The 26,204-nt window shown below is 38.9% G+C and overlaps 2 protein-coding genes across 7 annotated transcripts in view; both read right to left on the bottom strand.

Moving 5' to 3' along the window:
• Positions 1-1,285: 1,285 nt before the first annotated feature.
• The window catches only part of DIP-beta (Dpr-interacting protein beta), a 47,757-nt gene continuing 22,838 nt past the window's right edge, over positions 1,286-26,204 (bottom strand). Inside the window, exons 2-10 of one of the 5 annotated variants that reach the window (XM_089263608.1) lie at positions 22,583-23,046; positions 21,711-21,817; positions 14,390-14,575; positions 11,803-11,995; positions 11,568-11,696; positions 5,597-5,716; positions 4,229-4,399; positions 3,721-3,776; positions 1,286-3,565 (exon numbers count right to left, since the gene is read on the bottom strand). In XM_089263608.1, the coding sequence (XP_089119734.1) occupies positions 3,215-3,565; positions 3,721-3,776; positions 4,229-4,399; positions 5,597-5,716; positions 11,568-11,696; positions 11,803-11,995; positions 14,390-14,575; positions 21,711-21,817; positions 22,583-22,979 (1,710 nt within the window). In that variant the 5' untranslated portion in view covers positions 22,980-23,046 and the 3' untranslated portion in view covers positions 1,286-3,214. Of the gene's footprint in view, positions 3,566-3,720; positions 3,777-4,228; positions 4,400-5,596; positions 5,717-11,567; positions 11,697-11,802; positions 11,996-14,389; positions 14,576-21,677; positions 21,848-22,582; positions 23,047-26,204 lie in introns of all 5 variants that reach the window. The other 4 variants (XM_089263605.1, XM_089263606.1, XM_089263607.1 and 1 more) reach the window with 4 other exon arrangements.
• Positions 8,518-9,185, bottom strand: LOC108658312 (uncharacterized). 2 transcript variants are annotated; one of them, XM_030388951.2, is made up of 2 exons: positions 8,924-9,185; positions 8,518-8,893 (listed from the first exon to the last, which is right to left on the bottom strand). In XM_030388951.2, the coding sequence occupies exons 1-2, from the start codon at positions 9,141-9,143 to the stop codon at positions 8,610-8,612; spliced, it is 504 nt and encodes a 167-aa protein (XP_030244811.1). In that variant the 5' UTR covers positions 9,144-9,185; the 3' UTR covers positions 8,518-8,609. The 2 variants fall into 2 exon arrangements, with proteins under 2 accessions (XP_030244811.1, XP_089119735.1); XM_089263609.1 differs by having other exon boundaries at positions 8,518-9,007; positions 9,065-9,178.

Here is a 26,204-nt window from a genome sequence, read left to right on the forward strand (position 1 = left end):
TTCCATATATTTTTATCCATTGTAAATCAATCGAAATTCATGAATTGCCTAAGAAATTAATAATGAAGCAGCTTCCCACGCACCATAAATAATTCATTTTCCATTTCTTTATATATATATTTTTTCCATATTTATTTCTCATTTATTTTGCAATTATTTGTTTCAGTTTCAGTTTGTTCTGTTGTTGTTTATTTCATATTTGCTTTGGGTATTCGTTTCGCTACTGCTTGGGGCTGTGTTCATTGATCAGAGCTTACAATACAAATACAAACAATATTTTTTATATACATGGAAAATAGGCTAAAAATTAGAATTGTAAGAAGAAGAAGAAGAAGAGGAGAATTGCACCGATCTATGAATTGTGGCTGAGATTTTTAAGTATTTCTTTTAGTATTATATTTTTTTATTTTTATTTCCATTCATATTTTTATAGTTTTGTTAATTATTTTTTGTATCTGAGTATTTTGACTCTTGAAATGTTTTTTTTTTTTTTCGTTTTTTTTCTCTTTTAATTTTCTGTAGCGTAGACATTGAATGCATTACGTTTTTCTGGTATATATATATATGTATGTATGTATGTTTGTATGTTTCTGTGAGTGTGTGTGTGTGTTTGAGTGTATTTATATAGATAGATTTATCTTCTTTCTATGGATCTGTCACATGAAGAACTTAGTTAACTTTAACTTATCTTAAAATCGAGTATTTTTTTTTCAATTTCTTCGTTTTCAATTGTTGCTAAATTGTTGCTGTTATTTATACTTATATATGTAACTTTGATTTGCTATGCGATATCATTTATCTCAAAAAAAAAAAATCTTTATACATATATATAATATTGTATATATATGTCTGTATTGTATATATATTTAGTATATAAACTTGTTTTTTCTTAGTATTTGTAAAATGTATTTCTTGAACTCTCTCCCTGCCTCGCTGTGTTTCTCTCTCTTTTCAACTCTCACTCTCTCTCTCTATCTCTCTCTCTATCTCTCTCTCTCTCTCTTCCATTTCGCTAATACATTTGTGGTACGTATATTAAGTCAGAGTCAGGCTGATTTAACCGTTAGATTACTATATTGGGGCTGCGTATACCCTAGCGTATTGCCGAATCGTGTCACAAGAGTTTTGCATTATGTATTTCGAGTATTTTGCTATCCACATATATACACATAATATGTATCATGCATATACATATACATATATATATATATTTTTTTTTTAATGTAGGTATATTGAATATCGAACACACATACATACATTATCCATTGATATACATATATGTATATTTCTTTTATAATTGTTTTTGTTTTCTTTTTCTCAGATGCATTTTTGGCACATTTTCTTTACGTTTTACGGCAAATATTTTTACACAATATCAAACAGGGAGCTAAGCTGAAACACGCCTTAGATAGTCACACATGCACGCACACACATCTACACATAGACGTATGCGTGTGTGCATGTCCTTTGGGGAGAGAGCGAAGGAATTGGATTTGGATTGATTACCTAACAAAATAAAGCTGGGAGTTTCTTGGCATTTGCTCATGTCTCGATTGCACTGGTTCCAAATTAATTTCAGTAATTTAAATTAAAAAAAAAATCTTAAACTCGTACAATGTCCATACTAGTTCAGTTGGAGCAACTTAGCTGGTTCATTTAACATACTCTTTGATTGGCTTTTCGAAGAGCTGTCTTTGCGGTAGCTTGAGGTTCACTTGAACTTGTTCATTTGTATAGGTTGGCGCCATTAAATTTGTCAATTTAACTTGGTTCATATGAACTAGTTTTGATAAATTATAATATTTAATCCTGATAAAATAAAAAATAAAATAAAATAATAAAAATATAAATAAAAATTTATTTAGTATATTGAGTTTGCTCTTCGTAGTAGTTCATCTGGTGAACCAGTTCGCCAACTTAACAGTCTAACTGTCAAATGAAAAAATCTGAGCTTCAGCTAATGTAAATGGAACCAATTGCATTTCATGAACAAATGCGCGCAATGCGTTAACAGGATGTTAAGAACACTACAGGTGCGAATATTTACAATATATATCGTATCTCATAAATTGTATATAAATATTTATCATAAATATGATTTGAGCTGAACCGTATATATAGTATAACTAGTTGTATATACAGAGACCCCTAACCTACCCATTATGAAGTCGAACGAAAATGATAACAGAAATGCGACTTATAGACAAATATATGTATGAGGGGCTTTATGGGGCCAAGCTATGTTCGATTTTGGATTATCCAGTTGGGGGTTTTGTTTATCATATTCAAGATTATTTATAGTATGCATTTGATTGGGTCTTTAGTTTATTTTCGTTTTACTCTTGCAGAGTCTGTTGATAACTCAAGGGATACATAGGGTAATTGTACTTTAGAGAGATGTGCTGTTCGGAATGGTTTCCTTTGAATTGCTCTGATTATCGTTTATTAGTGTGAAGATACTCAGAGAAAATGAATCGGTGAGCAATGTAGCCTAGATCGTATACCAAGTACACAGCTGACTAGGGCTAGCCATATATTGAAATCCTAAAACACTTTTAGTGAAATTCTTCGCCACAAATCACCCACAGACAAATATCAGATAAGTATTTCAGACAACTCCATCGATTGTTTCTCAGCTCCAAGATCTGCAAATATTCCAATACACCTCTTTATATGATATCCAGTTGCTCTGCTAGAGTCTTTAAGCTTCGACGAGCCGAACTTTTGTTTGTTTTGCTTTGTAATACTTGAAGTAGCTAAAGCCTGTGGAACCGAGGGGAAAACACAGAGAGAGTAACATATGAACTTTGACATTTTCTTGCTGGTTTCGCTTTCTCATCTTATCTTAAATATTTAGTTAGCTTTTGGTTTTATTTTCTGTAACGAGGTAACATTTAAACGCGTTGTTTTTCAATTTCCATTTAATCTTAACTACTTACGTTTACATCAATTTCATTCTTTATTTATTCGTTTGTTTTTTTTTTTTCTGGCTTTCATATTGAAATATGACCAAAAACCTTGAGCCCCAAAAAAGAAAAAAATAAAAGAAAATATGATGAAACTCTTCAAACTTTTGTTCATGTTTGCCTGTGTGTATGTGTGTGTGTGTGTGTGTGTGTGTGTAGGGGGCGTGGCATATCCAATTTTGGCCATGCGTGTGTGTTGTCGTCTTTTGTTGTTGCCAGCGCATTCTTATAATTACAATTTAATTAAGCTATAATATGAAACGAGCTTTGCAGCTGCCGTCGCCGACGTCGACGTCGACTGCAGCCATTGTCCTTGTTGTTGCGCCCCCAGTCGAACCGTTGCCCTGCCCCCTTGCCACCGGCCCACTGCCATTTGCCAGCGCGTAGCAGCAGCAGCAGCCGCCGCAGCCGCAGCAGGAGCCGCACACATTGGCTGTGAATAATACAAATAGTGCCAATAGAAATGGCTTGATTAGCTGGCGCGCCGTGGCCGCTCCGCTGCCCATGTCCGCGTCCTGGCTGCGGTCCTTGTAGAGGCGACCGTTCTGATTGCGCGAGCCATCCTCGTGGCGGTTCTCCTTGAGCACCACCTCGTTCTTCTGCGGCATTCGAGACGTGGGACAAAAGCGTTTTGTTTCATTTCATATCAATATCATATGTTTGCTTACAAGTGTGTATGTGTGTGTGTGTGTGGTTGGGTGGGTGGGTGAACGTGTTGGTGTGTGCGTGAGTGTGCATTGTTTGCTTCACTTACCGTCACTTCGTTGAGATCCTCTTCGCGCTGCGCCTTTTTGCCGGGACGTTCCATTTCTGAGTTAAGGAAAAAACGCCAAAAGAAATGCAGTAAAAATCAATGAACTTGTTCAAGTGAACCGAAATAGTATTCATATATGAAAAAGCACGGCAGGAAACCTCTAACAAGCTAACTGGTTCCATCTAAAGATAATCTTAATATGATTCTGCTGGTGAGCTCAAAAAGGAACTAGTTTTAAGTTGATAGCTAAAGAGCTAAATACTTTATGAAAATGGAACAAGAACTAAAACAAACTAGAGAAGGTATCTGTCTAAGAAATCTGTCTAAGTAGACAAGGAACTAGAATGCAAATGAACTAGTTCCAAATACTAAGCTTATGCTATAAACTATTAGTTCTTCCACCTACAAAAATCAGTTAGACAGTGAACAGAGAACTACTGGAATCTTGTTCATGGCTACTCCACTAAAGAACTAGTTCTGATGGGTATTCAACAGCTGGATAGCTTACCGTATAGTCGTATGGTGCCTTCGGTGTCGCCAATGCTGTTCTTCGAGATGCATTTGTAGCCGCCAAAGTCAGTCGACTGCAGCCGTCGAATGTGAAGAATCATCTCGATGGCGTACATGTTGTTCTCCTTCTCGGTGAGGGCATACCGATCGCCGGCTATAATCATTTCGCCTGCAACGAAAGTCGAACATCAAATTGGGAATCGCCACATGCGAAATGCGAGGAAGCAGCAGCAGCAGCAGCAGCAGCAGCGAAAAGTTCACTTTGATGATGACATTTGTGCTGCCAGCGACGACAGCTCGTGCCGTGCTGTCACGTTTGCAATATACGTCAAATGCACTTGACAAGAGCCACACAGAAAAGCAACAAACAAAAAGGAGCAATACAAAGAAAAAAAAAATTGAAAATCGAGGGAAAACAGACGAACCGGCTAAGGGTTCCAGGCTCCAGAACTTTGTGAGCCAACAAGAAAATATTTGAGCATCGAACACGAACCAAATAAAGACAAATTGCGGCATTGAAGGGTTTATAAAGCTTCTGACTTCTTCCAATACTACTACACCCACTCTCCCTCTTCCTGTCTCTATCTCCATCTTTTTCTTGCTTTCTCTGTCTGGCCTCCAAATGGAAAATGCGCAAAAAACAGATAAAAGCTTCACTAGTAGAAAAAAATCTACAACCTAGAAATACCTTGTATATAGTTGTATGCCTTCAAGCATAATATATATTTATCAAATTATCGATATATCATGAGATTTATCGATTACAGTTGCTATGCAACTGAACCTAAGTTTATTGGATATTGATTATAATTCAACAGTTAATAAATCAATAAATAATATAAAATACATCGATTATTATCGATAAATATTATTATAGAGATTAATTGATATGCTGCTCATAGTCATATATAAATTGCGCTCTATATATCAAAATCGTATTAGATACAATTGTTTTCATGTGCTCGTGCAACAATCATCAATCAATCAATCACATTTCGATACTTTTTTTCCTAATTATTGAAATTGATCAACCTTACTTAATTGCTCGATAACTGCGTGCTCAGTCCGATAGACAATTGCTTTTAATGCTCACAGAATGGCAATGCTTGCCTGATCAGTGAATTACAGTGAGTTATCGATAAATTATCGCTAAGCTGCAAATGGTTTCGTGGCTTCGATGAGAGCTACCAAGTATCAGGCATTGCCCTCGTCAAGTTGCCCGTTTACAGGGCATGCAATGCGTAGCGAGTTATTTCGAAGAGCAAAAACAAAACAAAAGCAAAAGCAAAAGAAACAGAAGAGGAAGCGTAGGAAAATAAAGGAATAAAACGACAGCAGAGCAATAAGGCAGAGCCAAAGGACTTACCGTTCTCGCGCTGCCAGTAATTGATGGCCTTCGGTGATGCCTCCACGTTGCAAATTAATGTGACATCCGTTAGAACCGGGGCGCCAACCAATTGATTTGGCACTTGCACCAGCGGATGAACTGCAAAGTGATAGAGAGAGAGAGAGAGAAAGAGAGAGAGAGACAATGAGTAGTGAGTGAGTGTGAATGGGTTGGCTGAAACAAGTTGGTCAACATAATCATCGGGGCTGCCAATGGACTCCATCAGCTAAGCAACTAGTTGCGAGACCCTCGAGCGGCCAATTAACTGGCGAACTGGTTCCGAGCGTGAGCATCGCAATGCTGTGACTCGCATGCGAAATGCCGTTATTTGTTAATGGCAGCCACGTCAGCTGATACGTATTTAATTGAAAATGAATTATCTTGCTGTTAGCCCCAAACACGAAGCCAAACATTTTTTGTTCCTTTGTGCAGCCCTTTGTGCCGCTTGCACTTTGCTACTCGATGCAATCGAGCATATAAGCTGCTCTAGCGGTGGGTGAGAGACAGAGGGGCATTGCTTTTGAGTGTCCACCCATGCGATTCACATATTCAGCTAAGCTCAATTTGGTTTAACATACTGTTAACATTATATACACTGCTTAAGGCCCATTGCTAACATAGTTTATATTTAGTTTCAGCCACTTTTAGCTAACATAAGTCTAGCTTATGTTAAGCTTATGTTAACTAATTTTTCATTCATCGACACTGTTAATGTACTGTTAGTCACTTTTTGCTAACATACTGTTCAGTTCTATCAGCTGCATATAGCTCACATACTCTTAACAGCTTAACATGCTGTTACCATTATTTAAACTGTTTACGGCCTTTTATATAATATATTTAGCTTATATTTAGTTTTAGCAACTTTTAGCTAACCGAAATCTAGCTTATGTTAAGCTTATGTTAACTCATTTCTGGCATTCTTAGACACTGTTAATATACTGTTAGTCACTTTTTGCTAACATACTGCTCAGTTCTATTAACTGCATATAGTTCATAAACTCTTAACAGCTTTCAGTTAACATACGTATAGCTTCAATTGAGCATATGTTATTTTGATAACATTCGTAATATCCACTTCAACTAATGTTGATTTGTTTCTCACATAAATCGCAGTTGGTTAACATGACATTAACATTTGACTATGCAAGTCTTAGCTGCAGCTTACTCAGAGAGAATGTTAAGTTTATGTTAACTGTCCGCTATCATGCTGTTAAGCGGCCGCTGGCTCTACGCCAAATATTTTGCCAAATTTTTAATCCAGTTCTCGTTAACATTTACAACTTTGCTTAATTTTTTCTAGGGTATTTTCGTGCCCTGTAAATCTTTGCCGTTGCTCTGCTCTCTTCGCTCTTTTCTCCTCCCGTCTTCTCTTTTCGCTCGTGTCAGTTTGTGGTTTTTGCTTTGCAATTTTTCTTGCTCTTTTTTTTTTGTTACTCGTTTTTTATTTGTTTTCCGTTTTTTCGTGTTTGCCCTTTTGTTTTGTTGCTTTTGGCATTGTCTTGGGCTTTGCCGCTGACCATCATTGTTTTTGGCTTTTCAACTTTGGTTTTTTCATTTTTCTTGCTCTCATTTCGGCCAGCTGTCCGCCATGGCATGCCCAAATGCCCCCAGCCTGCCCCCTCGCCCCACTGCCCCGCCCGCTGCCGTCACTTTGTTAGCTGCGCCGTTGCATCGCTTGCGTTCAACCGTTCATTATTGGTCAATTTATTGGATTTGTGCATGCTTCAAGTGTGTGTGTGTGTGTGTGTGTGTGTGTGTGTGTGTGTGTGTATCTGTCATGTAGCATATGCCATGTGTTGTTTGTCTTGACTCGTGTTGTAATCCCTGCGCCATACTTGTGGCTCGCCGTTCCTTGTTGCTGTTGTTGTTGCTGTTTTCGCATTGCCCATCAACTTATTGAAAATGTAATTTGTTCTAATAGAGTTTTACAGCTGCTTCGACAGAGGCAGCAGCCTCAGCCTCAACTCCAACAACAACAACAACAGCAGCAGCAGCAACAGCAGCTGAAATTACAAAGGCTTACACGCGGCGTATGCGTAATTTGCTGTTGACTATTCTCAGTTATAAATTGATTATACGCGACTTGAAGCAGACTATGAAAAAGAGTATAAAGCAAGTGAAAGAGTAGAAATCAATCTTCTCTTTTTCAACAGAGTGAGAAACAGATTGAGAGATAAAAGAAAGCAAGAAGAGAGTTGTAGATAAAGATAGGGATTGAGAGAGTGAGAGCTAGAAAGACAGAGGGCAAGTGTGAGTGAGCGCTATATAGAAGAAGAAAGCAAAATGATAGAAATAAGCAGGTAAGGACAGTGGAAGAGGCAAGAGTAACGAGAGAGAAAACGAATGACAGACAGAGAGTAACGAAAAGTTTCGATATCTAGAGATATAGAGGGAGAGACAGAGAAAAAGAAAGTAAAGGGGAGACAGAGACAAGGAGAGAGAGACATAGACAGAGAGAGACATAGAGAGAGAGAGAGAGAGAGACATAGAGAGTGAGAGAGAGAGAGACATAGAGAGAGGGAGAGAGAGAAATGGAAAAAAAAGGATCGAGAGAGAAAGAGAGAGAGAGAAAGACAGAGAGAGAGAAAGATAGAGAGAGAGGTTGAACGAGGAAGTATAACAGAAAAATAACAGAAACATCATAAACAGGTGAGAAAGTCAAAAAATGTTAAGTAAGAGGAGAAGAGGGAGAGTAAAACGAACAGAGAAAGATAAAGAAATGACACTAAAATGCAGAAACGAATATCAAGAGAAAGCCTAAGAAGCAGAGGGGAACATGGAACACAGAAGAGCCCGTAGAAACCGTGAAAAAATGAGAAAGGAGAAAGGCAGATGGACACTGAAGAAAGCACTATCGAGGCAATAGCTCAGGCACCAAAGAAGACAACAAAGAGAGGTAAGGGGAAAGGGAATAGGTATATATTGTGGCATAAGCAATACATGTTTTTATTATATAAGAAGAAGAGCCAGCTGCTGTGGCAGCATGAGCCTAGCCGCTGTTAGAGCCATCAGTGGTGGGAGCATCGGTGGTGGTGCCCACACTCGTGCTAGATACAGTGGTGCTGGCGTTCGTGGTGCCACTTTCAGTGGTGCTACCTGCAGTGGTGCTGGCCTCGGTGGTGGTAGTGGAGTGTTTGCCGTGTCCGCCATGCCAACAATCTGGTCCATGACCGCCTGGACCACGACCACCAGGTCCAAAATACCCACCACGGCCGCCTGGACCACCGAAACCACCGTGGCTGCCGGGACCGCCGCGACCACCGCCTGAGCCACCTGGACCGCCTCGACCACCGCCTGAGCCACCTGGACCACCTGGACCGCCTCGACCACCGCCTGGACCACCGAAGCCAGCTTGGCTGCCTGAGCCACCTGGACCACCTGGACCACCTGGACCACCTGTACCACCTGTACCACCTGGACCGCCTCGACCACCGCCTGAGCCACCTGGACCGCCTCGACCACCGCCGTGTGCCGCGGCAACGGCCACCAGAGCGCACAGTGCTACGAGTATGTAGATGCGCATGCTGTCGCCTCTCCCACAGCTGGGAACTGACTTTGGGTTAGTCCAGCTCTACTTGGAGCTTTTATAGCATTTCTATTGACTCAGCTGAGCTGTGTGCTCAGCCTCTACAAGTTCAAGCTGTCCGTCTGTCCAGTTGGTTGACAAAAACAATTGCGTCACCGTCTCGCTTTCCCTTCAGACAGACATCGTCCGAGCTGCGTTGAATAGCACAGCTGCTCCCTCTGTTTGATCATCGCGATCTATTTGATCTAACGGCGATTGGCTAACAAGCGTAAATCGATGAAACTGCGTCAGAAGCAAAAATAGGTCATGCAATTCCATATGGGAACTATAAATTCTCATTATGATAATCAATAATAAATTGATAATCATAATGGATAATGATAATGATGATAGTAAAAGATAATGATTATAATAATGACAGTGCTGACAATCGCTGACTGCACACTAAATACTGATTAATTAATACCAAGTAAATACCAAAAATATACGCAATTTCTGAGCATGAGTTCCGCTGCTTCTGCTTGAGTCTCTGAGTAATTGGAGCCTGTCGAGTCGAATGGCTTTAAGGACTACAAGGCAGGCATTCAGGCACAGCTTCACACACACGTAAACACACATAATCTCTCTCTCTCTCTCTCTCTCTCTCCCCATTTACTCGCTGTCTCGCTCTTGCTCTTGCCATTCGCTGACAGGCTGTCTGCCTGTCTGTCTTGTTTGTCTGGTGGAAATTTAAAAGCCAAGGATCCACTTAATTTTCTGATTAAAATCAATCAAGCAAAGCGCTGAGCCAACTTAAGAAATCAAGCGGTAAATGTGCCCATGGGGGGCGTGGCCCCAGCGCGAGGGCGGAGGCGGCGTTTGGCGTTGTTGCTGTCAGGTTAAGACAAACAAGCAGAAGATGGCGACGAAGACGAAGATGAAGGCGAAGAGCAAAGCAAAAAGCAACGAGCAGAGACCAGAAGAAATCAGAAAAGACAGCAGCAGCAGGAGGAGTCAGGAGACAGGAGGGAGTGGGAGTGGGAGTGGGAAGCAGTCAGAGTTACGCCCATATGGGGTTTTTAAATTGAAATTGAGACGCAGTCGCAAAGCCAAAAAGCAATAAAGGGGAAGAGGGGACAGCAAACGTGGCCGTAGATGGTGGATGTGGACGAATGGCTGATAGACAAAACGAAGCAGAGATGAAAATGGAATGAAATGGCAGTACAAGATAACAAGAGACTGAGCAAGAAGAAGAGGAAGCCGAGGCAGCTGAGAGAAAAGCGGAAAAAATGGAAATTAATTTTTGCGGCAGGTTAAGCAGAGACGTGTTGACACCCAGTGGGTGGTACGGGCGCTTGGGGTGGGGAGTGGGGGGGGGGGGGGGTGGTTGCCTTCTCTAGAGATAAGCAGAGGAGACTTGCTGCTTCAGCTCTTGAGGTGCGAACATATTGGTCGTGTCAATATAAATTGCAGATAGAATCTTTTACCTACAATATAAGCACACACACACACGCACACACATGTATGTATATAGCCTTGCACATATTTTCAATTTAACGAAACTCTCCCTCCGGCATCCGACGGCTCGCAGCGTTTTTGTTGTCCCTTTGCAAAAAAAATTCATTAAGTTTAATGCGCTGCAGCAGCCGCTGGCACATCGAACTCCGGTGGGGCTACGGTTCGGTTTGTGGGCGTGTCATTTGCTGCCCGACACCCGCCCCCACTCACAATTACCACATCACATGATACCAGCCAGGCAGCCAGCCAGGCGAAGCCAAAAGCTGCTCAACTTTTACAACAGAAACGTGACGTCTAGACGAGCGCCCGCTGCGGCGCCCCTTTGCCAAACCCCCCTAATCGGCCGCCCGTTTCGCCTCCCATTCGCCGCAGGACACGCAGCTAGCCGCTGTCCTAATGCATTTGCAAAGTTTGCCTCGAGTAGGCGGAAGGCGGAAATCGAAACGGAAACACTTGCAGTTCGCGTTATTGCGTTTACGCTGCCGTGTTGCCCCGAGTCGTGCCGTGCCGTGCCGTCCCGTGCCGTGCCGTGCTTAATAGGGTGTACTGCAGTGAAGTGAGTGCGCTGTAGTGGAGTGCAGCCGAGTGCCGCTGGATGTGTGTGTGCGAGTGCGCGCTTACACAGCACGCACATCCGCCTAGGTGTGGGACGTTATGATTATTATTCGAGTACCGGGCGTTGGCTCATAAATCAAAGCAGTTATTGGCGACGCGAGTGCACGACTAGCAAATGCCCTCTACATAGTTTTATTTTATTTTAAAAGTCGTTTTCATATGTACACTCAGATCTACTCTAAGGAAAATAACAGATATTATTCATATACAAGCATCTATGCATATTGCTAGACACTAATTCTTGCATGGTAGCCCAGCATGCTTTACAGGGTATTTCAACTAACATGTAGAGTGTACGTATATACTCACAGTGCACCTGTAGCTTCATGCGTTTGCTCACAGTTGGTGGCACTCCGTTGGAGGCGATGCACATATAGGCGCCCATTTCCGATCGCGTGACTTTCGACAGCGTCAGCATTTCGCCCTCCACCAGTATGGCTAAGTGCGGCGAAAACAAAAAAGAAAAAAAAATAGGTTAACATTATGCCAAGTCTGATATGCGGTCGGTCACAAAGTTTAGCTTAGCAAAATGTTTCACGCTCACCTTTGGTCTTCTGATGGACGCCATTGCGTGCGATTATCTCGCGGCCATCTTCGCGCCGCCATGTGATCTTCGGCTTGGGATGGCCGCGTGCGCGACACACGAGCTTCGCAGAGCCACCTTCTGGTACCATCATGTCGCCGGAGGTCTCCTCGTTTATTATGTCCGGCGGTATGACCACCTCCAGGGTGGCTGTCTAAAAGAGATCAGAATTTATGTCAGTGTTAAGTAACTAAAAATGCGTATTTTTAATTTTGTTCTAGTTTTATATTTAAACATATTTATTTTAGCGAAACTAAATTCAGACGCCATCATTCACATGTCTAGCGCCATACTGATGCAGCCGCCATTTCTCTGCAGCCATAATAATACTCATGCCATCCCTTTTACTCAGCCTCATTAGCATTTGTGAAGCCGAAATGGCATAAAAGTAGCACAGATTTGTGCACCAATCAAGAATGGCTTATGAAGCGCAGTATGACAGTTTTTCGAACAGTTGCGTTAATAATTATTTTTCAAACAGTTGCGTTGATAATTATTGTGTGAAATTTATTCATCTCATACTGCTATGGCTTTGATATATAATTTCATTATCTTTATTTTCGCTGCTGTTTGTGCAGTTCCACTGTGCTTCTTATGTCTATGCAACTCCTTCGCTTTGGCCCTAATGGCCGCTCCAAGCAAATAGAACAAGAATTGTAGCACAATAGAAATGACCAATCGAATTCAGTATGATAGTTATTATAACAGCTACAGCCTCTTTCATTTTCTACTATGAGATGATGCCATGTTGCGGTACCTGCTGTACTATATAGTCTTCTCGCTCTCACATTAGCATTGATCGAGGCGCGCATTGTTGTGAAGGCGTGAGTAGCTCAGAATAGGATGAGCGAATCTGATGAGCTCCTCAAATATAACAGAATAAGCAACAGTAACATCTCTGCTTGGATAAATATTTTTTTATACATTTTTTAATAGATATTTAATTGCAATCTTTATGCAATTCTGTCAGCTTTTACAGTAAATTACTTTAATGTTGTTGCTGCTGCTACTGCTGCTGCTGACAGTTATGTCATAAAAAATAAAGTCAACGTCCCCAAAGGCCGCAATGGAAGAATGTAAAAATGAAAACAAAATAAACGAAAACGAAAAAAGAAAATTGCGTTAAAGGCTTAAAAGGCAGTCGAGTTGTCTGTGTCGAGCTTTTTGGCTGCCTGCGTGCAGCCTGTTTGCTTTTTATTTGTCTCATATTTGCATTTCACTCAATTCGCTTGATTTTATTGCGCTGCCGCTGCCGCTGCCACTGCCACTGCCGCTGCAGAGGACGGCGCTGCTCAGCGCTACGCAACGAGCTGAAACGGAACGGAATGAAATTGAAAACGCAAGCGTTTTGCACACGTCGCGCCGCATTTAATGGACGATTGCTGCAAGGGCTGTCAGCACACACACATACACACACATACACATATGGGCACACACATATAGCAAATGCAGCCTCATTGTTTGTTATTTATTTTTATCTTTAAAGCATTTCATTGTTTAAATATTGCATTTAAATGGCGGCAAGTGTCCTTGCTAACCGCTTGCCCAAACACACACACACACGCACACACACATACAGTAGCACATGTGCAGCCCTAAAGTAATCTCATTTCGTTAGGATTTCATTTTTTTAGTTCGCCCTTAAATCGAAAAATCAAATAATTAGTTTCCAGTCCAATAACTTATTCAATGCGATCAGCACGGGGTATCTATCAGTCGAGCAAGCCCAGCTTAGCTATATTTAATATTTCTTATTGAATTTAGGCTAATTTACTTGATTAACTTTCTCTGTCATTGAATTTGAAATTCGTTATGCTCTATTTCGATTATCTGCAGCTGGAGTATTTGAGTGAATCAACACAAGTTCTCACCAATTTTGTGCAGTGTATCAAAGCTGTTTGACCATAGCGAAATGGCGAATTGCAATCGTGTGCATTCGGCCAATTGCACAAGCATCAAACACATTTATTTAGCTGCAATTCTTTTGTTTTTGTTTATCTTGCTCTGTTTTCTCTGTCTCTCTCTCTCTCTCTCTTTCTATTCGCTGAGTTGGCAGCTCGGATCAACAATTCAACAGCGATTGCAATTATCGGAATAGAATGCAAAATCAACTCGGCCAAATAATTGAAATTCTTAAATTGAAAATGTTACGAATTTAACAATTTTTTGTGTAACTGGAACTCTAAAGCTTAAGCAGCGAAAATACCTTCTATATACTATTATATCAGCTAAATAGCTATCGATAATTATCGATAAAAGAGTAACGTGACGTGCTGAAATAGCAATTACACAAGAGAATACCTAGCAAGAGTCACATGTTGTTCCCTTTCATTTCATCAGGTTGTATATAATAATATCAGATTGGTTATCGATAACAGCAAATGCATGGAGACGAGCATCTCCTACATAGCTAATCAATCAGCAACACCATTTGCCTTACTTCATAGCTGCCTCCCTACTCTTAAGCCCTCTCACATAATATATTTTAGTTATCGACATAATCGATAACAGCAATCGATAGTATATTGCATATCTGTGACATACTCACTTGCATTTTCATGGGATCTGTGTTCACCTGGCACATATACTTGCCGGCATCCTCCATCTTAACGCCCCGTATGTTCAGTGTCCAGGTATTGTAATCGTTGTGCGTCACCGATAATCGATCATTGTTCGTGATCACATGCTCGTGTATGGCCAGAATGGCCTTGGCATCGGCCTTAATCCAGGCGACCTGAGCCGCAGACAGCGCACATTCCAATATTGAATATGGTTGATCAATCATTGTCATTAGCATTGTCATTGTCATTACAGCACATAGTCAATGCCATCGTTACATCGTAGACGAGTTGTTGTTGTTGTTGTTGCAGCAGTTATTGGTCCATTGGCAGCGCCATCAATGCCGCATTCACCAATTTTCGTTGGGTTTTCCCCATTTGTTTCCATTTTTTTACCCGATAGTTTGTTGAAATCGATTTGCGGATATATTAGAATTTAGTTGAAAGTTTCGTTTGCGGTGAAGCCAGTTGGCGTTTTGTTATGGATCGAGGGCGGTTGTTTGGACAGTGGGCGGGGCAGGGCGGGACGGGTAAGTCAAAGTGTTTTTTTTTTTTTTTTTGTGAACGATACAAAAGTTGTCGTTTGTTGGTGTCGATGTCGTTGTCGTTGTCGTTGACAATGGAGGAGCCCAGTTTCCCAGTTCCCAGTTCCCAGTTCCCAGTTTTCAGTTTTCAGTTTTCAGTTTTCAGTTGCCAAATGACGGAGCCAAGCCGAAAAAGCCGGTTGCAGGCGCCAGGCGTTTCGGTGTTGTCGTCAGATGTCAGCGCAATTTGACGCCATTTTCATTGTTGTTGTTTGTTTGTTTATTTGTTGTTGTTGTTGTTGTTGTCGGTCGTTGGTCGTTGGCGCAAGTTTTTGCAAGTTGTTGGGTTTTTGGCCAAGGATATGAAATCGGGGTGTACGGATATTTCAGGAGCAATTAGTTGGAATTGGGTTTTGCGGTTGCCCATTGCATTAGATTGTTGTGAATGTGTGTGTGTGTGTGTGTGTGTGTGTATGTGTGAGGAGGAAGAGATAACATTTAGCAATTAGTTAACATTTTTGGCTGCTTAAGCTGACTCTTTTCATTTGTTATATCAAATATTTTGATAGCTGGAAACGAACAAAACTAAAGAAAATACATCGAAAAAGAAAATGTATATATGTATATGTACATATACATATATGAGGTGGATGGGGATGGTGGGTAATGTGGGCGGGTGCTGGTGCAGGTGCAGTTATCTAGCGGCTAAAGCATGCATTACACAGCAAACAAACAGAGAGATTGCAGTAAAAAATAATAATAAAGAAATATATATTTGAAAAAGGAATGATCGACTGAGAAGCTGTCCTTCAGCGGCAAAAGTTGATATAGAAATGAAATTTAGAAACGTGTTTAGTTGAATTCACATACCAAATTAAGAGCCATCCACGTGACTTCAAAAAAATCAATCAAAAATTCATGTTGATCGAAATATACTTAAAATTTTAGGTTTTTAGCAGCCAGCTGGAACCACCAAAATGTAATCGATAGTTACCGATATTTTCACATACTGAAACGTATGATAGAAACTGCTGCGCATACCTTACTTCCATTATTTCAATGGGTATATAGATATTAAAAAAGTGTTGCCTACCTTAGTGGGCGGTGCAGCTTAGCAGTCACTGGACAGTTTTCATTAACGTAATGCCCAATAACAGCAACTGGCTCTGTTTACTCCACACACACATACACAGAAACGCTCTACTAAATGAGAGTAAGCGTTAGAGGGGGAGAGAGAGGAAGAGCAAGAGTGTGTGTGTGCCGACTAATCGCACTATGAGCTCGTCTGTCTCTGCCCTCTCACACTCTCTCTCTCTCCATCTCTCTCTCACTAGTTGAGTTGAGCTAAAAGCTTTAAGCTACTGCTGCTGTTGCTGCAGGCAGACAAACGGTTTCTAGCCTCTGCCGGCGCGCAGCTAGAGCTTAGCAACAAATATCACAAAGTCAAATGCAAACACAGCGAGCAAAAGAGAGATAGCAAATTAAACGCTTCGCTTCAATTTCTGTTATAATTAAAGTTTTTGTTTTGCTTTCTTTGCGCGTGTGAGTGTTATTTTTTTTATTCCGAGTAGCCATTTTAGTACAGTGGTTGCGAGCTGCTGAAATCTGGCTAAATCCATTTTGAGCTGTAATTGGAATACTGTATAGGATTTGAGTTCATATTTCTGCAGAAGCTGAACACATTATTAATGTAAAGTCTAAATTCATGTGTCTATAGCAGAAGCTACTAGCCATGCCGGCTAGGCACATGTACTAATGTTTGCTCAAATTCACTTGAAGTGTTGTAAAATGCAAACATAACCCAATTGGCAATTGTAAAGATCCAAAAATTGAGTTAAAAATCGAATATGGACTCAGCTGCTAGCTATATAGCCAGAGCGCTGCGAGGACGAGGGCTGGCACAGAAGCAAACAAAGTAAATGCAAATGCAGCTGGGACTACAGCCAGCTGGCGTGCCCCCATTACCGCGCCGCTCCGTTTGAGCCGTGTCAATAGTAGCGCCGAAAAATGCTATAAACCAATAAATAGCGATTCAGAACAGAACCGAACCGAACCTGACTGAGCGCCCGGCCTGGCCTGGACTTTGCCGGACTGTCACTTTATTTATTTACCCAATAAAGCAAATTTATTGAGTAATACAAAGGAGGCGAGGGAGGGGGCTTGCATTTCGATATACAAATTCAGATAGTGTATGTCGGAACCAACATAAAAAAAAAAAAGAAAATCATACAAATAAATGCAAACGACACAAAGAAATTGTTAATAAAAAGTGGAATTGTGCTCTGTGTAAATGCAAATACAGCAAGCAAATGTCATAAAGTCAGGATACAGTAGCACTAAGTACAGTACTACGCCGCTAAGAGGGCTACGCAACTACAAGTACGCATGCAGCAGTGAAGGATATATACATGTACATATTTACAATACGTATACTCTATATATAGTACTCTACATATATAATATTTATATATTGAATATGGTGCAAAGTTTGTTTCGGTTTTAACTCGGTGCGCTTGAATTAATTTTTATTAAAACTTTTTCTCTTTATAAACAGAAAGAAAACGAAAAATCGAAAAAAAATAATGTAAATCGAGATTATATTTAAGACAAAGGCAACAAACAAAAAAAATTCGTTGAAAATAAATGAAAGTCGCGAGCAAAAACAATGCGACGATTATGTTTCGATTCTTTTGTTCAGCTCGATAGGCGAGAGCTCTCGATAAACTTGTTGTTGTTGTTATTGTTGTTGCCTTTTGCCTGGGGGAAATATAAATCTTAAAAGTAATACTTATATATATATATATGTGTATATCTGTAATAATACAATCAGTTCTCTATAGGTCTCAGATATGTATGCCATGGACGAGGTTTGTTCGAGAGGAACGCGAATCTGGGTTACACATAGTCGATGACTTTTTTTTATTTTTGCTGTTATGTGGGTACTCCGGTTACCCATTTACCTCTATGGGTTTCGTCATTTTGTATGCTCAGTTTTTTTACAGTTATATATTATGGAGTGGGTTCTGCTCCTCTTGAAAGTTTGTCTCTTTCTTCAATGGGGTCTATGGGTTCTGTATCAAATTGTAGCAGAATTATGATGATACGGGTCTAGATTTGGTCCCCTCTGAACTTTAGCTTTACCAGAAACTGAAGACGACCCCTAAAGGAAGGTATTACACTATGTTTTGGGATAGAGACAAACCTGAGCCTGGAATGCTGAGAGATGGGTGTTAATGAAAGGCCATAAACTATTTTATATATGCATATCTATATATGCATTCATGAAATTAGCCTATTTGAATTTGATTGAGTTTTATTAATGCAAATGAAGCGAATCCATTTCTAGAATTAACAAGTTAAATTTATATTAATTTACTGAAACTAGCCCTAGACTGAGAATGAACGAATTATATATAATCAAGCTAAGAACTGTAAAGCTAGACCTACTTTTTATGTAGCTATATGGAATCTACCTTATAGGCTCTAATAATGAATTTAATGAATCCAACTGCGAATTCTAATGAAAGCTTAATTTTTTTAGCATGTGTTAAATGAAGCCTTAAACTCTTTGAATTCAAATAATTGCTTTATGATTTTTGCATGTATTAAAATTAGCTCTAAATTCCATAATAGTAGTAGAAATAGTAAATATGTCTAATCTCGCTTTAGCTTGAAGCTGTACAGCCAATCTATAAGGCCCAGGTCTATTAGATCTAGATCCAGCTACACAGCTAAGTTTACCTAAAGCTGAATAGATAATTTAGCCTGAAACTAGCAATAATATTAATTTTTAATAGCTGTTTTTTTATTTTTAATTTAAACTCTAAATTCGAAAAACGAAATTTAACAACTTTTACTTTTTTTTTATTTTGTTGTGCTATCGAGTAATGGCCGTGAGGGGGTATACGGCAGTCGGTAAAGCCTGACTGCAGCTTGTTTTTGTTTAATTTTGCTTATAAAAAAGCGTTTGGCCTAGGGCAATTCAAGTCCATTTGAATTTTCGCAGTTTATTATTTCAGTTGGCTCAACATTTTTTTTTTTGCTGCTGTTGTACAATGCAATTTATTTTATTATGTTGACAATATTTTATTTATTGTTTAAATAAAATGAAATTGAGTATTGATCTACCTCGCTCCCTCACTCCACACACGCCTTCTCGCTCTATCTAATTGTTGTGCTGCTCCTGTTTGATTGAAGCATCATAGGATTTATCTGAAATTGTATTTTTATTTATGATGCCATTTCGTTGATTAACACTCTTTGACGTGGCGCAAAAAACAGTAAAAAAAAAGTAACACTGGCACGACTGCAACCAGACACACACACACACACACACACACACACACAGTTACACTCAGTCATACTCGCCTGTTTGCAATGTGCAAACAAAATGCATTTCATTGTGCGAAAGGCATTAAAAATGAATAAAAAAAATATATATATGTATATATAGAAAAAAAATTAAGCAAACTATACAAACAATAAAAGAAAACTGTATATATATGTAGCACTGTTATTTACATTTAAGGGCGAATTTGATGAAATCCCAACAATGTTTGACTCGACTCCACACTCTGCCATGGCGGGCCAGAGCCATCTATCGAGATTTGACTTACTTTCAGTTGGGCAAACACTTTCGGCTATTTCGAGTTGGCTTTTTGATTTATTTTTCGCCGCTTTTAGAATCAATAAAGCTTATTTGAATATAGGAACTAGCTCTAGAAATTTCCCGGTAAAAATATTAGTTTTAGCTTTGATATGCTTATCTAGCCTTAGCAGGATTTCTGATATTTTATTGTAAAATGCAATTACGAGAGCTTAAGCGGAGGTGACTAGCATATACCCTGGCAAATGTGTATATATATGGAGTATATTCGTTTTGTGCAATGTTCGTATGAATTCAAAATGAAGCTAGAGACTTGAAATTTGAAGTATATATTCGTGTATATCTTTAGTTATATTGTCAAGAATTTTAGGATCCATTGAATAGGGATTATTATAAGATGGATTGTGTTTGAGCATTCTGCCCGACTGCTTAAACTAAAACCTCACACTAATATCTTCATATACGTAAAGCCAAACTAAACTGTACTTTAATTTTAATTTTAATTTTAATTTTTTTTTTTTATAAAATTTTATTGATTTTATTTTTAGCTACTTGCTTTTCTTCAACGAATTGAATTTATGAACGAAAAACATGAAAATTTGTGTGTTGTGAGAAATGAAAATGGCTTTATTACAAGTCATTCAAGATGTAAAGTTTTTGCTTACACCATTTTAATTAAATGGTTTTTCTTCTAGCCGAGTCGTCAGGGACTTAACTGCCAGGGACGACCCATGGACTGAGATAAATCTGAGTTTCTTAAAGCACTCGAAACGGCCTACCACGGGCCGGCAGCTGTTCGTGCGGCTGGCATATTTGTTGCTAAGCTTGTTAGGGCAATGATTGCATAACTGGCTTAAGCGATTACGTGTTTTCAATTGAGTTACGAAACCTTTTAATTGCGGATCAATTGCGCCTTTGGTGTATGCTTTATTTTCTCTCTTGTTATTTTATTTAAATTACTTTTTTTCTCTCTCCTTTTTTTGGCTGCATTTGTTTTTCTGGTTTTGCGCTTTATGAAATATGCCGGGCAGTCTATTGGCATTTCAGCTCCATCTCTTGCTTTCATTGTGTTACCAAGTCTTGTTGCATAAATTAAATGTGGGCGCCAATGATAATACGATGTGATAAAAACAATATATAGAGTATCATATATTTATATATACATACCAATTAATATGTAAATACAATTTTTTTTTTTTTTAGTTATTATACATGTTATTCAGATTAACCAGTTGGTATTTATTGTATATATTTTCACATATGTGCTATATATGAATATATATAGGTATAACTTATTTATTTTGGGTATTTCTTTATACTCGTTCACAATGAATAACTTTGGTTGTGAATTTGTGCCCTACTACTGACGCCTGGGCACTTTTTAAGAATTTATACCAGGACTAAAACTACCTCTTCAAGCTTAAGTCGGAAATCAGATCAGTGCTGTAATACTTAAAATTTTTAGTATTTTTTAATATACTAACTATATCTTCCACAATTCCCAAGTTACTTTAAAGTATCTATGTCAGTATATACCAAATCTTGAACTAAAATCTCCATTACTTATGGTTGCTCAACTATATCTTTCACTTCTCTAGACTTAATCCTCAGCTAATGCCATATCTTATTTAGTTTCTGCCCACATTTAGTTCTCTATTGCGAACGAGTATTGTGCAGTCGACTAAGTCCGAGAGCCAAACATTCTGATACGCTATATTATGATTAGTTTTTGCTGTAGTTATTCAATTCTTGGTTTTGGTTTCGGTTTTTGTTGTTGAGGTGCATTTGGTGCTTTGAGTATGCAAAGTGCTATTAATATTAATATTATTAATATTATTGTTAACATTATATAGTAGCATATAGTGGGATATATTTACTTATACGGTATATATATATTTAGTTTCATATGTGGTAGTTAGGTGCTCTTTATATAGATATTTGTGCTTCTTTATTCGTTAGACTCATTTCCAAAAGAGAAAAGAGAAAACTGAAAAGATTTTTTGTGCACTTTCAACTGTGAAACTTTGGTGCGAATCGTGAACGAAAAAACGTACTGGGCAAATGAAACGTTAAACGATATACGATATACGACTTGCTATCGTCTGGTTAATAACTCAAAACGCTTTGGATATTAAAACCGATACATACCTTGGCTGGAACTGACGCACCGTCACCACTCACCCGATGACCGCCCAAATTGTTGACAACACACGTGAATGTCGCGTCCCGGCCCTGGGCGATGGTCACGTTCTCCAGCGGTATGACAAAGTCCGGCTCGAAGGCGCCCACTGAGGAGATTTTGTTTGAAACGGAATTATCTTCATTTCAATGAAGAGAAAAACATTGATTGAACAATTAACGTATTTATATATGTATATGTATGTGTCAGCGTGTGTTGTGCGATGGTATTTGTATTTGAATTTGTGTGTATGCGTGTGTGCTGAGTGAGAAAGTTATCGAACAAGATTTAAAGAACGATCAACATCAGGCAAGCGCTATATCGATATCCGTTCTCTTGGATTTTGCTATCGATGGCGCCAAAGCAAAGCTAATATTTCATTTGTGTATCGATAAACGATAAACAACCTATCGATAGTCAAGTCATTTTGAAAAATATCGATACATTTATAAGAAACAGTAAAATAGAACGGAAAACCAAGTATTGATCCTTTCTTAATAACCAAAAAAAATCGAGCTATCGATATAAATATATATACCCTAAAATAAAAATAATATATTGTTGCTATGAAAAATAATAGATATCGATCATATCACTGGCGACACATATTGATAAATTTGTATTTAAATTGAAAAAATTAACTAAAATTTAATTCACCTTAACCTAATAAACAATATATTAAATAATCGATAAATAATCAATTAGCAAAAAGAAAACATTTGTCAATTGATTTGACAACCAGCTATGGCTGATTTATGGCTCTGATTAGGTCTGGACTATCGATAGTTAGCTGAACGATAATTATCGATAAACGATTAGCAGGCAAGCGAGATATTTTTGCGCAACGCTTCGATACATGCTCCGTTCCACTTACCAATGCAATTGCAAATCAATAACAGCAGCAACAGCTGCAGTCGTCTGCAGCCTCCATTCGCCACACCCACACCCAGGCCAACGCCCACGCCTACGCCCACGCCCACATCGGCAAATTGAAAATGCGCCAGCTTCTGTCTAAATATAGATTGATTGGTCTGCCTTCGGCTAATGGTCTCTAATTGTCGCTGTTGCTGTCGCTGTGGCTGGGTTTGTTGCTGTTGCTGTTGTTGTTGTTGTTGCTGTTGTTGCTGTGGCTGTTGTTGTTGCTGGTGTTGTCGTTGCTCCTTCCAACTGTGCTTCTGGAAGTTTAAGTTCTCGGCGCAATTCAGTTTGCTTCGATTGCGAGTGCTGTTGGCGCTTCGGTCGCCGTTATGTGGGGCCAGCATTATCATCATGATATGCCTGATGCACTAGTTCCCATTAGCATTGCTTCACTGTAATGATGGTCTCTGCGCTCGCTCGCTCGCTGTGAATTGGTTAAGTGAAAAATTGAGTTATGCAAATGCAGCCAGATGGACAGCAGTCGATGCTTAATATTTCCTATGCATAGACGCAGCTACTCTACAAAGAGAGATGATCCTAGATAAGCAAACTCTTCAACTTCCTCAACTCTTTCGCTCCCCTTGACATATTCGCCCCTCATTTCGTTGGCTTTGCCCAGCGAGTGAGCAAAGCGAGTGCAAACTGTTGGCTTTTATTGCATTTGCGTTACAATCGAATGCACTGAGCCGCTAAGCTGCCAAGCTGCTGCCAATGCTTTCAGCTGTCCCGAGCTGAGCCATAGACAGACCATTGATGATGAGTGATTCGTTGACAGCTTGAAATTGGCCTTAAGTTGATTTCAGTCAGTGGCCTCAACACACCAAACCTGCTGTGATTCCAAATGCATTTTTGCCAACAGTTGCTGAACTTGAACTAATGAAGGAAATCTGCATCCCACTAATTTCTCATTGATTACAAAATGATTTTTATTTGGCTCAAGAATCGATGCAATTTCGGGAAAACTGCTAAAGAATTTCATTGCAGTTCAATAGGTTTTAGGACTAGAACATATAAAGTTAGATCTGGGCAATATTGAGAGCATGTTTTTATGCCGTTGAAGCAACAATAAACATATAAATATATATATATATATATATATATATATATATATATATATATATATATATATATATATATATATATATATATATATATATATATATATATATATATATATATATATTTTTTTTTTTAATTTATGCTTAAATATATACGAAATATACTTTCTAGCAGCTCAATTATGAATGATAACGCAAGTTGTATTTAGGACCTTTTCCCTAGGTGGAGTGTTACGAATTTTACTTACATATACATAAATGGGGCATTTTTACTATTATTTCTATTTTTAAAAAATGTTTTTATATTTTTTTTATAAGCGACATGAAATTAAAATAATAAATAATAATATATTTGTATTTATTTTTTTATTTATATCCCATATAAATAAATAAATTAAGAAAAAAAATATGTATATATATATATATTATTTTATTTTCATGTCGCTTATAAGAAAAATATAAAAACATTTTATTTTTTTTTTATTTTATTTTTTTATTGTTATTATTTTTTAAAATAATTTTTATATATTTTTTATATTATATGTCGTTTATATAAATTAAAAAAAAAAAAAAAAATATTTGTATTTATATATGAATATGGGACACTTTATTTGTAATAACATTTATTTAGTTTTTTTTATTTTTTATATGGAATACCTTTTTTTATCGTTATAAAAAAGTTTTGTGTTTGACATTTTCCTGTTAAAACCTAATCATATACATATAAACTGGAAATTGAATTCTGTGAAAATTAACATATGCACTAGGAGGTAAATCTTATTAAAAGAAAGAATATAAGCGTAACTTAAAAAATAATCTTATTTGCACTGAGAATATGTAAAAATAAAACTTTTAATGGGTGGTTAACTGGAGCCTAAACATCTCTTTATAAAGTCGAAATGAAGCTTTTATGCTAGTGTAATCCCCAGTGGTGTAATAGCACGGTAAATTATATATCTATATATTTATAAATTAGTTGAGAATTCACTTGACTCGTCTTACTCGTGGTAAGTAATTTGAATTGACTTGCTTTAGCTCATCAGCTAAGGAATTTGTTGCTGTCAAATGTTAAACACTTGAGTAGAAAGAGAGAGAGAGAGTGAGAGAGAGAGAGAGTGGGAGTGCGAGACGGTGCAATAAATTTTTGCATATTGTGGCCAAGTCATGAACAAACGCCAAAGTATCGTGTATCGTGTATCGTGTAACGCATATCGTGTAGATGCTTTATCTATTGACAAAGCGCTGTAAGCAGATACAGCTGTATGTGTGAGTGTGTGTGTCTATGCCAGCTTGCCAGCTTGCCTGCATTCGCCTCGCCTTTGTTTGGCGACGACAACAATTTTTATTGGCATCATCTTGCCACCGGCTGCGGAGTCCGAGTCTGGCTGCAGTCCGCGCACGTGCCGCTATTTACATTTGCACGTAATAAATTCACATGGCCGGGGGACAGGGGACACAAGAGAGGATGTAACTAGAACGATTCGCAACAGGAAATAATGCTAAGGAAGTGCATTTGCCAGCCGAGCAACGAATGCCAATGGCAGCGACGTGTTGCATGTCCACTTCAAGTAGTCAACAGACACACACACACACACACACACACACACACATGCACACATATTTACATTTGACAGCATTTAATGAGCTTAGCAGCTGAGCTTCAGAGCGAGAGCCCTGTATCAACAGCAGATCGAAGCTTGCTTCTATCCCATTAGGCAATGTCTCTCCATCTCTTTTACTCTCTTGCTCTCTCTCTCTCTCCCACTCCCTCGCTTGACACACACGCGTGCTAGCCATTTTATTAGATACGTGTCCTATCTATTGCAGTCATTCAACAAGCTAAACACAGCTCACAGTCGCTCCAGCCAGAGGGGGCAGGAGCAGGGGGGCAGTCGTGGCTGACCTGATCTGCACTCGTTCGAGTTTTTGTATGCAATGGTTGTTTTATTTTTTTTTTTATGCTGCTCTCAGTCATAATTGTGCCCTGGTTTGCTTTACTATTCCCCATCATTTTCCACTTTTCCTTTTTTGTGGCATTACGAAGCGGATTACGAAATACAGTTGACTCATCTACTTAGCCCAGTGGATGCCTGGCGGGGCAGCCGTTGGGCATATGAAGAGCTGAGTCTATGGCTGGCCCAAATGGGAGCAATGGGAAAAGAAATTGCAGTGCAACAACAATTATTCGAGATATTTCCTTGCATTCGGCCTTATTTAGAAAGGCACACTCATATCATGGCAGCCGAAGCGAGGCATCGCTCAACTGACCCAATTTCGTATGACTTTAGTCAATGCCTGCAATGTTATTCGGTTAACATTGTGTCGAAAGTTGAGCTAATTTCTGTTAACTACGGCGCTGATGTTGCATCAGGGTGAGTAGTAGTCGAGCAGTACCTAATCACTTGATTGGCATATCAAGCCAATTGATGTTCCATTGCGTACAGTTCTCTATTTCTGTTTAGAGATGGCGTATCGTCGAGTCCTTTGCAACGGGATTGGAATTTCATTATCAAATGGCAA

The sequence above is a fragment of the Drosophila navojoa genome, chromosome X, assembly GCF_054131105.1.
Source record: "Drosophila navojoa isolate 15081-1374.11 chromosome X, UAZ_NAV_1.0, whole genome shotgun sequence".
NCBI classification, from domain to species: Eukaryota; Metazoa; Arthropoda; class Insecta; order Diptera; family Drosophilidae; genus Drosophila; species Drosophila navojoa.

What these genes read in the sequence shown, in the direction of transcription:
- LOC108658312 (XM_030388951.2), bottom strand. Translation starts at nt 9,143, where the DNA reads ATGCGCATCTACATACTCGTAGCACTGTGCGCTCTGGTGGCCGTTGCC. An exon ending in AGGCGGTCCAGGTGGTCCAG is followed by an intron (nt 8,894 to 8,923) that starts GTGGCTCAGGCG and finishes GAGGCGGTCCAG; the next exon opens with GTGGCTCAGGCGGTGGTCGC.